Source organism: Myxine glutinosa, chromosome 14, assembly GCF_964187855.1.
Source record: "Myxine glutinosa chromosome 14, kmMyxGlut1.1, whole genome shotgun sequence".
NCBI lineage: Eukaryota > Metazoa > Chordata > Myxini > Myxiniformes > Myxinidae > Myxine > Myxine glutinosa.
In genome coordinates, this window is record NC_136274.1 from 32,627,820 (window position 1) to 32,643,855 (window position 16,036).

The 16,036-nt window shown below is 45.9% G+C and overlaps 1 protein-coding gene across 12 annotated transcripts in view; it reads left to right on the forward strand.

The window, feature by feature from the left end:
* The window catches only part of MED15 (mediator complex subunit 15), a 112,219-nt gene that overhangs the window by 65,686 nt on the left and 30,497 nt on the right, over nt 1-16,036 (forward strand). For 6 of the 12 annotated variants that reach the window (XM_078768201.1, XM_078768206.1, XM_078768205.1 and 3 more), the window contains 5 exons: nt 1,942-1,980; nt 2,418-2,561; nt 13,002-13,129; nt 15,056-15,174; nt 15,282-15,416. In XM_078768201.1, the coding sequence (XP_078624327.1) occupies nt 1,942-1,980; nt 2,418-2,561; nt 13,002-13,129; nt 15,056-15,174; nt 15,282-15,416 (565 nt within the window). The remainder of the gene's footprint in view (nt 1-1,941; nt 1,981-2,417; nt 2,562-13,001; nt 13,130-15,055; nt 15,175-15,281; nt 15,417-16,036) is intronic. The other 6 variants (XM_078768202.1, XM_078768208.1, XM_078768213.1 and 3 more) reach the window with 3 other exon arrangements.

Here is a 16,036-nt window from a genome sequence, read left to right on the forward strand (position 1 = left end):
CGGAGAAATGTTTTAGACACAGATTCGGAATCAGCATAAAATCCTGGTGGTTATAGGCTACTCTGTATTTTAATATCAATGGTTTAAAAAACCGCGCCAGCTGCAATTCCATGGTGTAGTTTGTGGCGGCGCTATTGCCCCTTTCCGATCCCGCGGTTGCGCGTACGTACAGTATACTGTACGTACATATTTATATATTTTTAATGTGCTTTTTATTGTATTTTAAATTGTTTTTAGCTTCTTTTATTGTTAATTTATGTACTATTGTATTTATTTTAAATATTTTTAAGGAAAACAAATGTTTTCAGCGTGGGAGTGACGTAAACTCGCACAAAATGACAAAATGGCGCCCATTTTTTCGCGCCAAGAACGAATAAACAGTAGTTGAGATTTTATTCGAATTCGAATTCCATTAAATTTCAACTGTTGGAAACAAAAATTATTTCAACTGCTGGAAATTGAAATAATTATTGTTTCCAACAGTTGAAATTTAATGGGATTCAAATTCGAATAAAATCTCAACTAAAAAAAAAAAAAAAAAACGTCGCGTTTTAAAATTATGACATCAGCGTATTTCGGAACGTTAATTTTTCAACTTCATATTCGGAATCAGTACGTCCAGAGCAACTACAGCACACCTTAAATTTAAAAAAACTTCGGGTTTTAAAATTAGCGTATTAGCGCAGAAGCGCTAGCAGAAGAGGGAGGGAATCGAAGGGAGGGAGCGCAGCGCTCCCTCTAGCGCTTCGCAGCGCCAGCGCTTCTGTTAGCGTATTTCGGAACGTTAATTTTTCAACTTCATTATTCGGAATCAGTACGTCCCAGAGAAACTTCGTAATGTTAATTTTTCAACTTCATCCGATTGACATGGGACCAACGGCATGTGATAGAGAGTGAAACATACATGCTACATTTATTTGACGAAAATGGGTTCCGACTTCCGGGTTCGTGCCGCCAACCCTGTTAGGTGCCTCTTGCGGCACACAGGGAATTACCAGTGAACTGGTACTCAATTTGCCGACCTCGGTAGGATGACAGGCTGAGTCAACCCCCCTGGTGTTAAGGGGGAGGAGGAGGGGAGGGGAACGGGGGAGGGGGGGAGGGGGGAGGGGCCCTTCTTCCCCCGGGCACCCCCACACCCTCCCTCCCCCCTTCCCTCCCCCTCCTCCCCTCCCCCTCCCCCCTCCTCCCCCCTTCCCCCTCCCCCTCCCCCCCCTTCCCCCCTCCCCCTCCCCCTGTTCCCCCTCCCTTCCTCTTCCCCCTCCCCTCCTCCTCCCCCTACCCCCTCCTCCCCTCCCCCCTCCCCCCCTCTCCCCCGTTCCCCTCCCCTCCTCCTCTTCCCCCTCCTCCTCCTCCCCCCCCGCCGGCAATGCCGGGTACTTCTGCTAGTATATATATATTCTTAGCGCCATAGGTTGGTCACAAATAGACAATTTGCAGTATGTTGTCCTGATGAGCCCAAAATAAGGGCGAAATCTAGATCGACATCTCTGCCTTTGTCTATTTGTGACCATGGAGCTTTAATCTCAGTCTGCAAAGACTTGAGTACCACACGGATGCCTCCTAGCTTGGCGGTGATGTGTTGGTATAATCTATGCACATGACGTCAGCATCATGTCATTGGATATATATATATATATATAGTTTTTTAAAATTATTATTTCTATATAACAAGGATGATGGGCCAAATGGCCTCCTCCTGTGCCAAAATTCCTTGTGTATCTTTTATATCAAAATTCCTTGTGTAGGCTAAATTAGAATGGTTGTGTGTGCTATTAAATAACAGGATGTTGGGAAGGTTGTTATTTAACTTTTTTTTCACCATGCTATCTATTGTGAGTCTAGATAGGATGAGGTTTACAAAGTATAACTGTGGTTTGTGGGGAAACTGTGTTCGAGTTTTGTGAAAAGTAACGTTCCTTTCTTGCCTTTCTCTCACAGCAGATGCGCAACCATATGGCACACCAGCAATCTCACCAGGTGGGCTGCACCTACTATGGTCAGAAAGTGTACCTGCTGCACTGCAGTCCCTAAGGGTGTCCTTATTATTTACTTTTTATTGATTAATGTGATCTCAGGTTTCGTTGTCTTTGCTTGCAGGAGAGAGTATTTTATGATGGGTATTGTTTCATCTGGTGTGCTATGATTTTCCAATACTCCACAGTTATCTTGCAGGTAGAATGTTTGGAGGGGTTCGTTGAATAATTTTGACCTCTAAGTAACGTAATTAATCACCATTTCCATCCATTTCATATGCCATGCTTTTATCAGCAATCCTCCTATTTCTGTATTCCGATTTGTTTTTCCCATGCACGTTTGCCTGCAACTTTGTCCTCATTTGCATTGCTACATTTTTGGTTTGTTGCCAATTTGCCATCTTGCTACGTACCCATCCTGTCGTCTGATGCCCCCAAAAGATGATGTTGGCCAACATGCCTCGGCAAATCCGGCTACCGAGAGTGCAGGGTGGCAATGTGCCTGTGTCCACACCTTCACCCCAAGTATCCATCGGGCTTACTACCCCCCCCACCTCTACATCGCTTGGACACCCTGTGGTTCAGGTAGTCTCCAAGTAACTCCTCACATCGCACCTTTTGTTGACAGCACGTTACTTGAAACTTTTGTTTTGCATCGTAAAGCTCTTTTCTAGAGATTATTTATGCCTCTGCCGACGAAGTCGCCGGAGGAATTATGTTTTCAGGTTGTCCGTCCATCCGTGATAGGTTTTCATTACCGTGATAACTTGAGAATGGCTGAAGGGATTTTCATCAAAATTGGATCAAATATGTACAATGATGTAAAGATGAACCAATTCGATTATGAGGTCAAAGGTCAGAGGTCCTGTTCGGTAAAAAAAATCTTCGTACCGCGATAACTTGTGAACCAGCTTTGAGATTTTGACCTAAGTTGGTCCAAGTATGTATTATGATGCAAAGATGAACTGATTTGATTTTGGGGTCAAGAGGTCAAAGATCAGAGGCCCCATTAGGTAAACATTCTGTTACTGTGCTAATTTGCGAACCAGTGATGTGATTTTGACCAAACTTGGAATAAGTACTTATTGTGATGCAAAGATGGCTAAACCCCGCTCTCGCAGGGAAAATGGCCTTAAAATGCATGTTGTGTTGTGTGTGTGTGATGCAAAGATGAACTGATTCGATTTTAACGTCAGTGGTCATGTCAGGAAAAAAAATGTGATACTTGAGAACAGATTTTTTTTATTTTTTTTTAAATACTGAATCGAGGCTCGTGGAAGAGCTAACATTTATTTCACAAACAAATCAACCAGACAAACAAAATATACAAAAAGAGGGAGCGGAAGACAAGATGGGGAGAGAAGGGGAAGCACACAACCACAACATTTGAGAGCAGGGAGAAGTGTGGGAGGGAGAGGGCTTGGGGGGAGGAGGCATGGGAAGGGGGATGGGGGGGGGTGGTATAAAACACAAGGGGACCGAAATTAGCGGGGGTAGAAAAGATCAAGGTTTTGGATGGGGGAGGATAAGAGATGGTGGTGAACAGCTGTTTTAAAGACCTGGAGGGTGGAGTGGGATTGAAGAGAGTGAGGGAGTTTGTTCCAGAGGCGGGAGAAAAAAGGAGTGAAGGTGAACAGAAAGTCTTGATTTTGGCCGTTTAACCATAAGAGGGTTGCAGGCAGATCTTGTGCGACCTGTAGGAATATTTGGGGGACAGAGCCGAGAGAGAGCTGGGGGGGCAAGGCCAGAGAGGAGTCGGTAGAAGACGGAAAGACCACCAACCAACCTGCCTGCGGTGAGTGAGTGAAAGGCCCTTGGAGTTAGCTCATCGCGGGAGATTCCAATGATTCTGAACGCTTTGGTTTCAACAGCGTGAAGACGAGCTAGGTGTGAGGCAGGAGCACCAGACCAGAGGGGAGAGCAGTATTCCATAGAGCTGCGGATGAAAGCCTTGTATGTGGTGAGGATCGCAGGTGTGCCAAGGAAGGACTTCGCACGACGGAGGATGCCCAGTCGGTGACTGGCTTTGGAGGCCAGATTTGAAATGTGGATTTCCCAGGAAAGATCATGGCAAATAGTGAGACCCAAAAGCTTGAGTGACAGAACTTCTTGGAGAGGATTATTCAGAAAGTGGATGGGAGGGTTGTCCAGTCGGTCTTTTTGGAGAGACATCGTAAGAGTGTGAGATTTATCAGGATTGAAAGACATGTTCCATTTGTTTGCCCAGTCTGTGATTTTGTCCAGGTCTGCAGAGAGTGAGGAGGCTGCAGACTGCCGATCTGAGGGATGAGGAATGGAGCGACAGAGTAGAGTCGTCAGCAAAGAGATAGAGAGGATTTTCAAGAGAGTCAGGGAGATCATTGATGAAGACCAGAAAAAGCACAGGGCCCAGAACACTACCTTGGGGAACTCTAGCCTGAACAGGAAGAGGAGATGAGAGAAACCCATTCAGGGCCACACGTTGACTACGACCAGAGAGGAAGTCCGCCAGCCATGCGTGGAGATTTCCATGGATACCAAAGGAGGAGAGTTTGGTGAGCAGAGCAGGGTGCCAGACCGTATCGAAGGCACGTGAAATGTCAAGGGAGACAGCTCTAATTTCCTGTTTGGCGTTGAGGACCTCCATCCATTGTTGAGAAAGCAGAAGCAGCATGTCCAGAGTAGAGTGACCAGGTCTGAAACCAAATTGATGATCAGAGATCAAGCCATTTGTTACGTGGTCCTCCCGGTGACTACCTGGTCTCGCTGACCCCCGGACCGTGAGAGGAACTCCGCCAGAAAGATATATTATTTATGCGCTTTCGTAACGCAATCAATATGAATTCCAATCAATAAGACACCCCACACCAAGGATCCGGAACAATCAATAATATTTTCCCCGAGCAATCAACCATCAACAACCATCAACAACCATCAACAATCAACAATCAATCACCAATATTATTAAGATGGCCATCTTATATATGTGTGTCCCCTTTCCCCACTCCCGACCCCTTGGGTACTCACGACCCCTTTGGTCTCTGTCCCTCACAATGTCTCTGGGCCCCTCCTGACCAAGATGAAGGTCGGCTTCTCCGCACACGGGCGGTTGAACGAACCCCTGGCTGACGTGCTCCCAAACGTGCACGTCACGTACCGGGAACAACGGTTGCAGCGCACACCTCCTTGCCAAGCAAAGCGGGCAAAGCAACGCGCGGCTTGTCCAGCGCGCGAGGCCCAAGGTGCGACCCGTACGCGTCCTTGTAGACGGTGAGGCGAACTGTGTAGGACGCTTGGTTCCGTGTACGAACCCACGGCAACTTGATGTGTCAAGGGGTAATTCCTTTCGCCAGACAGGTTTTCCAACGCAGCATCAGACGCTGCTCAATATCGATACCCTCGCCTCGGAGCTCGGCGAGGAAGAAGAAGGTCCTCGCTTCCCCAGGACCTCGTGTCTTTCTCCTTCCGTTTCCGGTCTCCTTTTCCCCAGAAGGGCTCCTGACCCTTTAATCACAACAACCTTTAATCGACTACACATTGATAAGCAAAGACCTGAATAGTAATTCACATGAATTCGTAACACTCCCCCCCTTCAAGAAAGAAAGTTTGAACCTAGCGAAAACTTTCTTTGCCGGCCAACTTGGATAAACAAACCAGATAACTCACCCCCCCCCCAAATCATCAGTTCCCCCCGGGCACAGTCATCACTTAAAAATAAAGCAACAATATTTCACCCAATCCCCTAGATTAATTCCCTCTGGACCAAGCGTCAACCCTTCTAGTTTCTCTTGAATGACGGTTAAGAGGTGGTGAACAAAGCCCCAAAGTTAAACCTCTCGATAGCACTTTTTCGGGAGGCCCAGCTGAGTATTCCCTACATGGACGCCTTAAGGAATGTGGAGTTCACGGTTAGTCCGGGGAGGAAAGTTCATTACATGGACGCCTTTAAGAACGTGGCGTTCACGGTTAGTCCGTGTAGGAGCCCCGGCTCGGCGGCTCCACCGTATATAGTGCTTCAACTTCTCCAGACTCCTAACAGTTACGGTGGGACCCCTTGTCCCAGCCGTTACCTGACTGGCGGTCTCCCTCCCCGGTAGTGCTCTGACATTCATTCTTTCGGGAGATGCCATAACTCTGGGAGCCTCCATAGTAATATCGGCTGCTGCCAACACCAAAACTACCGCCAAGTGGTCCTCTTCTGTTGACCTCTTGACGCCTACGAAATGCCTTCCCTACTGTTATGGTCCGACCTTCCACATCCTTACCATTCCAATTCTTCTCTCCCTCCCTGCCGTCTCTTGTGCTTGCAAACGTGACAAAGCCGAACCCTCTTGACCGTTGCGTTTCCCTGTCTTTTACCACCCGCACTTCCACCAGCGGCCCATATCTGTTGAAGACAGAGGTCAGAACTTCTTCCTCTGTGTTGAAGTTCAGTCCCCCTACAAATAACTTGGAACTTTTGTCGCCCTTCTGAGCTGGGGTGGTGTTATTTCCCCTGCGGGGCTCTTTATCCCCCCTCGGGTTACCATAAATTTGCCCCCCGGCTAAATCATTCCCGATAATCACAGATATTCCCTCTACAGGAAGCGTGGCTTGTAAACCGACGGTGACCGGTCCTGACACCAAATCGGATTCCAAATGGATGACATGAAGTGGGGCACGAACACAGCCACCGATCTCTTGTAACCGAACACTATCACCAGTTGCGGTACTCTTTGACAATGGCAAAATGCCTTCAAGCATTAAGGATTGATGGGCTCCTGTGTCCCTCAAAACCCTAACCGGTCTTGGGTTAGTCAAGTCTCCCTTGAGTGAGACCAACCCCTCATAAATAAATGGTTGGTAACTCTTCTGTGGGCGATTTCTTACGCTTGCCATCGCATTCGGAGTGGTAATAGTCGGACTCCGCTCTGGGTTTTCCCTTTTCATGAGGTAACAACTGGACATCAAGTGTCCAGGTTTCTTGCAAAAAGCGCAAGTAGGCCCGGAGGAAAAACTCGTGGTCTGCCGCCTTGGCCCCCCGAAAAATAAGTTTGTCTTGGGCCCGTAGTCCCCTGATTTCGAACAGTTCGGGTATCAGCGTTGTCCCCATATTCATCTCGCGGCCGCCGCCATGTATTGTCGTTCTCCGCACCTGCTGTTCCACACCTCCCCTTCGGAGATCTAGGCGGGGAGTTAGGTTCGTGGACCCCTATCCGGTGTGTTAAGGCATAATCATCTGCCATGGTGGCTGCGTCCCACAACTTCGGTACTTTCTTTTATGCAGGTACACTTTGATGTCCTCGTGGACACACTGTTGAAATTCCTCCACCAGCATCAGGTCACGCAATGCTTCGAAGTCGTTCCCGACTCCTTTTGACTCACACCACCGATCAAACATATTTTCTTTCACTCTAGCAAACTCCACATGGGTCTCACTCTCCCTCTTCCTGGCATTCCTGAATTTTTGCCGGTAAGCTTCCGGAACCAACTCATAGGCTTTGAGGATGTGCTTCTTCAATACCTCATAATCTGCACATTGGTCCATTGGTAGCGCCGAATAAATCTCTTGAGCTTTACCCACCAGCACACTTTGCACTAGTATGGTCCAGGCCTCCTCCGGCCAGTTTAACTGTCGAGCCACTTTCTCAAAGTGTGGAAAAAATTGAGTGACTTCCTTTTCACTGAAGGGTGGAGCCAGCCTCACATGTCTGCCCACCTCCCAGGTGTTCTGGCTAGGTGTCGACCCCGTCAGCAAGGGTGGTACCTCTCCCCGTTCTCTCATTACATCCAGGTCCTTGAATTTAATCTCTTGCTGAAGCGCCAGATCCCGTTCCTTCAACTCCCTTTCGGCTTTTCTCTCCTCTGCTTCGAGTTCCCTGGCAGCTCTCCTCTCCTCTGCTTTTCTCCCTTCTAACCTTTCCTGGAGTTCTCGTTCCACTCTCCTTTCCTCTGCTTGTTTCTCTTCTCTCCTCTCTTCTGCTTTCCTTTCCTCTTCTTTTAACCTTTCCTGGAGTTCTCGTTCCAATCTCCTTTCCTCTGCTTGTTTCTCTTCTCTCCTCTCTTCTGCTTTCCTTTCCTCTTCTTTTAACCTTTCCTGGAGTTCTCGTTCCACTCTCCTTTCCTCTTCTTGTTTCTCTTCTCTCCTCTCTTCTGCTTTCCTTTCTTCTTCTGCTCTTTCCTTTTCTGCTTTCCTTTCTTCTTCTTTGATCCGTTCCAGGCTCCGTAATTGCAACTCCAGTTTCCGGAGCTCAACGTCTTCTGGTTCTTCGGGTAGCCACTCCCAGGCTAACTCGTCCCATGTTCCTAATCCCACCATAGACTGTATCACCGTGGTCTGCAACTCTGCCTTCCTCAAATTAGTTCGGACCTCCAAGTTAAAATGTTTGGCCAATTTCAAGAGGTCCGACTTTAGTAACGCTCGGAACTGTGCCTCACTCGGGGTTATCGCAAAGTTCTGTGCCACAAACGCCATGGTGCCTATCGTTAACACCTGTTAACCTTCACCCAAGACTTTACCCACAATTTCCCCAAAAATTTACCAATTAATACTTAATTAATACATTTTTATTAATAAAAATAATCTTTTATTATTTTATACAATTTTAGATCCCGGACGGGCCCCCAATTCTGTTACGTGGTCCTCCCGGTGACTACCTGGTCTCGGTGACCCCCGGACCGTGAGAGGAACTCCGCCAGAAAGATATATTATTTATGCGCTTTTGTAACGCAATCAATATGAATTCCAATCAATAAGACACCCCACACCAAGGATCCGGAACAATCAATAATATTTTCCCCGAGCAATCAACCATCAACAACCATCAACAACCATCAACAATCAACAATCAATCACCAATATTATTAAGATGGCCATCTTATATATGTGTGTCCCCTTTCCCCACTCCCGACCCCTTGGGTACTCACGACCCCTTTGGTCTCTGTCCCTCACAATGTCTCTGGGCCCCTCCTGACCAAGATGAAGGTCGGCTTCTCCGCACACGGGCGGTTGAACGAACCCCTGGCTGACGTGCTCCCAAACGTGCACGTCACGTACCGGGAACAACGGTTGCAGCGCACACCTCCTTGCCAAGCAAAGTGGGCAAAGCAACGCGTGGCTTGTCCAGCGCGCGAGGCCCAAGGTGCGACCCGTACGCGTCCTTGTAGACGGTGAGGCGAACTGTGTAGGACGCTTGGTTCCGTGTACGAACCCACGGCAACTTGATGTGTCAAGGGGTAATTCCTTTCGCCAGACGGGTTTTCCAACGCAGCGTCAGACGCTGCTCAATATCGATACCCTCGCCTCGGAGCTCGGCGAGGAAAAAGAAGATCCTCGCTTCCCCAGGACCTCGTGTCTTTCTCCTTCCGTTTCCGGTCTCCTTTTCCCCAGAAGGGCTCCTGACCCTTTAATCACAACAACCTTTAATCGACTACACATTGATAAGCAAAGACCTGAATAGTAATTCACATGAATTCGTAACACATTGGAGAAGAGGAAAGATTTCATATCTGAAGCAATGATGGATTCCATGACTTTGCTGATAAATGGGAGAAGGCTGATTGGTCTGTAGTTGCTAGGATCTGTTTTTGCACCTTTTTTGTGCAAAGCGGTGATGTTGGCTGATTTCCAAGCAGATGGCAGATGACCTTGAGCAAAAGAGAGGGTGAAGAGAACAGAAAGAGGGAGTGAAAGAGCAGAAGAACATGATTTTAGGACCCGTGGGCTGATGCCGTCAGGACCAGTTGCAGAATCAGAGTCGAGGGTTGACAGAAACTTTTCCACCTTGTCAGGAGGAAAGGACACAGAGTCCAGGAGCAGCTGGGTACGACTGGGTATGGTGGGTACAGAGAGGGATGGGTTTGGGACACAAGATTTAGAGGCAAACACAGAGTTGAGGCATTCAGCTTTTTCAGATCAACGGATTTAAATAAACTTGGTACTAGTATGTATAATGGTGTACTAATGTGGGCGGAGGTATATCGGTCAACGTTGCGACCTCAAAGTGTGCCGTTGTAGTTCATAACACTTTCCGAGTCAGGCATTTGGTTGCGGACATATTTAATCATAAATTTCGGGACCATGAATGGAAGGAAAATGTGAAGGAAGTAATAAGTGTGGGAAATGTTCTTCAATCCTGTTGTGCCATCACATTTTGGATAGATAATTTCCTCATTTTTGTAAAGTTGTGATACCACTAGTCTCTTTAAGAAAGATTGCAAAGCGGATCCCTTCGATTTCAGATCTATCAGCCTTCTCCCCTTTATAAGCAAAATAAATGGAGTCCATCAAGCCAGCCTCAAGTGCGATCTCTTTAACTTCATAATCTCTGGCAACCAATTTAGTTTGCAACTTTGTTATTTCTCCCTGCATATATGTTCCTGCTTCTGACATGACAGAGGATGATTGCCATGAATATCTCTCGAGCCTTTGACTGTCTGGTGTCCAACCTTGATTTCTAAGTTTGTCTTCATTTAGTATTCAGGGCCCCACTGTTCAGGTGGTTACCTTTTCCTTGATGAGTGGACACATCGGGTGGCTCTTGATGATGTCCTTTCCGGTCATCCTTCCCTTTAGCCTGGGATTCCTTAAGGCTGCATCTTTCTCTTTCACTGTTTCTTCACAAGATCGTCAAATCAAACGATCCAATCCACTTCTCTGGACAGCCACTGCAAGTGGTGCAGTCACTAGATCTCCTTGTCCTCACTATATGCCATAAACTTTCATGGGAGGATTATAATCATCAAACTAGCATCAAAGACGAGTTGCCGTCGGGGTATTCTTCCTCCTGATAAGGCATTCCTAAGCCACATGAAACTCAGCATCATATAGAAGGCTTTCGTGCAGAGCTGCATGGAATGTGGCTCCCCAACTCTGGGCTGTTGCTCTTGCTTCCCACCTTGCTCTTCTTAAGGTGGTCAAAAAGAAAGCCTTCCGCACCATTGTATCTCAACCCAGGAGGTGGATTCAGAAAGATTGTCACTCTCTCACAGGCAGCAACTTGGTGGGATCTCTATTTAATATAAGCCTATATCAGGCCTCGCTATTCTTGCCCTTTTCTACCTCTGCCCTCCCCATGCCACATATACGTTACATGCATTCCTCTATGTCTATAAATTCTCACCTGCTCAACCTCCAAAAGTCCAGACTGGTTATCCACCTGCAATCAATTTCTTCCTTTTTCTGCAATCTCGGAAATAGTCTCCCCATGTCTGTTGCCTCATCTTCTTCACTTTAGTCTTTCAAATGTGGTTCCATCAGTACCTTTCAAAATCAAACTTGTATGTAACTTGGTGTGTGCATCATTGCACCTCCATGGTCTGAACCTCCATGATCTTTTCCTCCTTATGCATGTCCACCCCGCTACCTTCCCCCCCACCCCCCACCCTCTCCCAATACTTTTGGTGGTTTGTAAACCCGCTGCCCTTGTTTAGCCTCGATCCTTGTGTAGAAAAATATTCATGGTGATGTTCAAAGGTTTGGATTGAAGGAGTTTTAAAAAGCTGAATATATTATGGCCATGGTCTGTAAGCGATGAAGGCAGTTGTAAGTAAACATCAAATAATTCCATGTGTATAATCTGCAATTTTATAAAAATGAATATTTTCCACAATGGCAATAGCAACGAGTTATGTTCTGTTTGCCCTACATATAACAAAAATGTCATTCACATGTGACACATTAACGTCCGAGTGCTATAATTTGGTTATTGTGAAGGAGCTGCTGTCCGCAAAGCAACCACACTTGAAGAAAGTAACATTGTAACCTGGTGTCAACAGGTCTCCAGGAACACCAGACTACGTGTTACCCCCAGTTTCATGCCAGGAATATGTTATTTCGTCGTGGTGCCAATGATAACTTGCCTACTCTTCATGAAATACACCATGGAATCTTCAATGTCTGCCAATATATATGAGCAGATGGTATATCCAGCTTCATGTCCATCCGAAGGACGGCACACATTGTGATGCAACGCCTTGCCAAACAAGCGCCAATAGGACAATGTATAGTCATGTCGGGAATAAAACTGACTGCTCTCAAAAGAAAGTGTGCTACCTGTGCAACATTTTGTAATCCCTGTCTGTAGTGATAACTTTTGCGGTATCACAAAAGGGCAACGGAGATGATTTTTCGTTTGAAACCCACCGATTACCATGATCCTCCAGTTTTTGGCCTGAGCCTTGTGTGCATCATTTGATAGAGTGGATGCAGGTTAGCTATGAATACTTTCTCTTAAAGATTGCAAGGTTGGGAATATTTTATAGGATGGAGGGTCAGCTGTCCTTTAAATCTCGGTGACGTTCTGTCTGTTGTCTGCACATCCTCCATCCCCTTGCTCCCCCACCCCACCTGTCACATGGCTGCATTGCAAGCTTTCACTTCCTTGCTCTGTTGTTTCCATGGGCATGACTGCTTTACACCTGCATTATTTGGTCTTTGGTTACTCATTGTCACTCATTGAAATATATATATATATTCGTTATTTTGTTCATGTTTAACTCTTCATTGCCTGATTCGATTAACTCCAGCAATGCCTAGTGCAGACTAGAAATGAAGATGCAGGGATCTAATGGTATCTTTGGTGATATGTGTAACATTGTAATCTTATCACCTCCATCAACTTGGGAAAGTGTCAATTCATTTTATACTCTAAAACCTACAGCTTGTGCTCAACCACTCTTGCCGAACACAATTGGCCATGTTTGGGACTTATTGATAATTATCAATAAATTATAAATTAAATTATATATTATAAATTATAATTTATTAGAAGACTGGCTAGCTGATTGCTAATAGTTTTTGCAGCCTTGCTGTCCGAGGTAAAGACTAAATGCACATCAAAGAAGTGTTACTTTTTCATGAATGTTAGACGGCACTAGACAGAATGTGTTGTAGTTGCAGAGATGGATTTATCCAGATGTGTAACTACAAAATCTGTTTTATGCAAGTACAATTTTTTTTTTTTTTTTGTCGACAACCCATGGCTAGATAGCTGAAGTTTATTGGGCACTTTGTGAAGAATTAAATGTAGATTTGGTTTACGTGCATGTTCAACTTGCTTTGACCAGCAGGTGAGCCATTCTCCACTGATGATATCCAGCCCATCACAAATCCAGGGCCAGAGCATGCCGCCTCCACCCTCGCAGACAATACCCTCTCCGCAGTCAGCCCCTTCCCAGCAGGGTTGCAACATAAAGTGGGTAACATGGAATCAAGTCGTCTGCAGGTTTCGATTCTTCATTTCGCAGTCATAAGTACAACCTTTTGTCTGATCGTATGTTAGGATATTTCCAGGTTCTTAATCCAGCTTTTTGATGGTCCCAGGGGTTAAAGTTATCTGGCATGGGGACGATAAAATATAATGATGCTGCCACCCTGTCTGTGGTGTGGAAGGAGTAGACTGATCTTGGGCCTCTTTGTGGGAGATGCTGATCATCTTCAGGGGCTTGGCTTCAACGGCAACCAAAAGTGCTCGGTGGGTAGTTAAATTCCCAGCCCATTTTTGGAGAAGCCTATTCCATTAAGCTGCAGACAAAGGCCTTGTGATCTTTCAATAACTTAGGCATATCTCGGAAAGCTGTTTTCAGTCTGAAGGAGATTTTGATGCTCAACAAAATACCCTTTATTTGCTTTTTCTAGGCACAAGAGTGAAATGATTGGCCTCGAGAATTGCTAGTGCGGAAGGCGCAAAATCTGGCATGGGGTGGCCGGTGGCATGCAACCTTAGGCTCTAACAAAATGGCCAACCTGTTGTCATGCATGGGTTACCTGCTTGTTTTATTATTTAGGCCTCCCCCCTCCCCCAGCCCCTCTACCAATAATGTATGCATGCCAGGGGGGTCTCTCATCCCATTTGGAGAGTTAGCACACATACCTTGGAGCTGTCTATTCTCGTCTGGTTTTGATTTTCTGCCCGAATATAAACTGTCAGGTTTGTGCTTTACAGGCAGGGTGTTGGTATGAATGAGTGTGCCGTTTCTTAATTGTACTATACTTTTGATTGGTGACCCACCTACGAACATCAGTCTGTAGTTTTTCATGAAGAGTAGCTCAGATATCGCTGGAATCCTGGTGAAATTCTCCATTCATCCCTAAACTGTGGGTAGCAAGTGGTCTGGTCTTCTGTGATATTCCTTGACACCAGGATAGGCTGCTTGCTGTCTCAGACTCTGGTTGATGTGGGGATAATAGCATCTACACTGTAAACAAATTCATGCACTCAGGTGTTCCCATGTCACATGTGAACAGCAATGATGGGCAGACATTATTGAGGTAGGTGCATTGCATTTTTCTTTAATGGGTGAATCTCATGTTCCAGACTGGAAAGAACGACAGATGTGGTGCAGAAGAGATGTCTGAAGCTGTCATGCTTTTGGGTGCTAACCTTGCAATACAGGAAGGTCCACAAAGGTTCTGGCAATAATGAAATTGAGGAGTACAATTTTCTAACCCCTGACAGCTGCTAGACTTTGAAGGATTTAAGGGTTGGTGTGGCCCTCTTGTTTAAGTGAGTAAAGGGAAGACAGCAGCAGAATATATTTGGAAGAGGGTGGAAAAGGATTTATTTTTCTTCCATAGCGTCAAAGTATTGTTATGAATTTAAAATAACAAGAGCAAAGACGCTGCTTTTGTAACTCACTTCTGTCACCACGTATTGTTGACCATTTTCTTTACCGTTGCCACCACCACATACCGTTACCGTTCCCTGCCACCTCCGCCTGTCATTGGTGTCTACTGCTGCCGTTGCTGACACGTGCCATTGTTTTTCATTGCTGCCCCAACTGTGTGCCGTTGTTATTCACCGCTGCAGCGCACCATTGCTTTTCAGTGCCGCCGTCGCCTGCCACCCACAGTTGTGTTGCGGCCTCCATTGGGAAGTAGGGCAGGGTGGAATGAGGATTGGGAGTGGTAGGGGGGTGGTGGATACATTGTTGTTGAAATTGAAATTGAACTTTGACCCATGATGTTCCATGTGTGAAGGGGTTGGGGAGATAGCAGGTCGGATCGGTTTGACATTTTATCCTGAGATTACGTTTGTGTTTTTAATGATGTTGGAAAAAAAATTCAGTGCGTGTTTCACCTGGAATTCTCAATGTACTGACATTTATTATTGTCTTGCCAGCACTGCTGCTTCACCCGGATTCATGCCCAGTCCATCCCCTCAGCCATCACATAGTCCCGTGCCCATCCGTACACCTCAAACTCTTGGTGTGCAATCTCCAAGCCCTTTGAACACTCCTGGTAAAGTTATTTTTAGAATATATTTAATTCATCATATCCTTTGTGGTTCTGGGAATTTATTTTTATTTTGATGAAAAACTGAGTAATGGAGGCATTTTTACCATTAGGGAATCCAGGCTCTGTGGCGAGCCCTGCAGCCCGTACACAGACTGATGAACAGCAATATTTGGAGAAGTTGCGGCAGTTGTCAAAGTACATTGATCCACTCCGCCGCATGATAAACAAAATCGACAAGAACGAGGGTGTGTATCTTGGGTGATTGAGCCCTTCTCTCCATTTCAATATTTCTCACCAACCTCCTGTTTTGAATACCTTTCTGGTCCATTCTCTATTGATTTCAGGACTGTCCGCATATTATTTTAGCGAAGAGGGAGAAATTTTTTTGAGGTTATCCTCCCCACTGCCTTCCCTCCTCATCTGCCTTCCCCATTCTTCCCACTCCCTCCAAACCTCTTTATATTTCCAATTATTCCCTCTTCTCATATGATCTTCATTAATTTTTTTTCTACCTTCTTGCCTTCACTCTGTCTTACATCTTCCTTCCTACTTCTCTGTGCATGTATATAGTAAGTAATCATAGTTGACTCTTCATAATCACTGACTTCACCAGGAATTTACTTCTCCCAGTCCCTGCCACTGAAAAGCATCCCCATAGCATGATGCTGCCACTACAATGCTTCATGCTAGGGATGGTGTTAGATTGGTGATGAGCAGTGCTCAGTTTTGCCAGATGTAGCACTTTGCTTTCAGGCCAAAGAGAAAAATTTTGTCTCATCAGACCACAGAATATTTTGCCTCGTGCTCTGTCTTTCACATGCCTTTTTGCAAAATCCAGACATGCTGTCTGTTGTGGAAATCATTC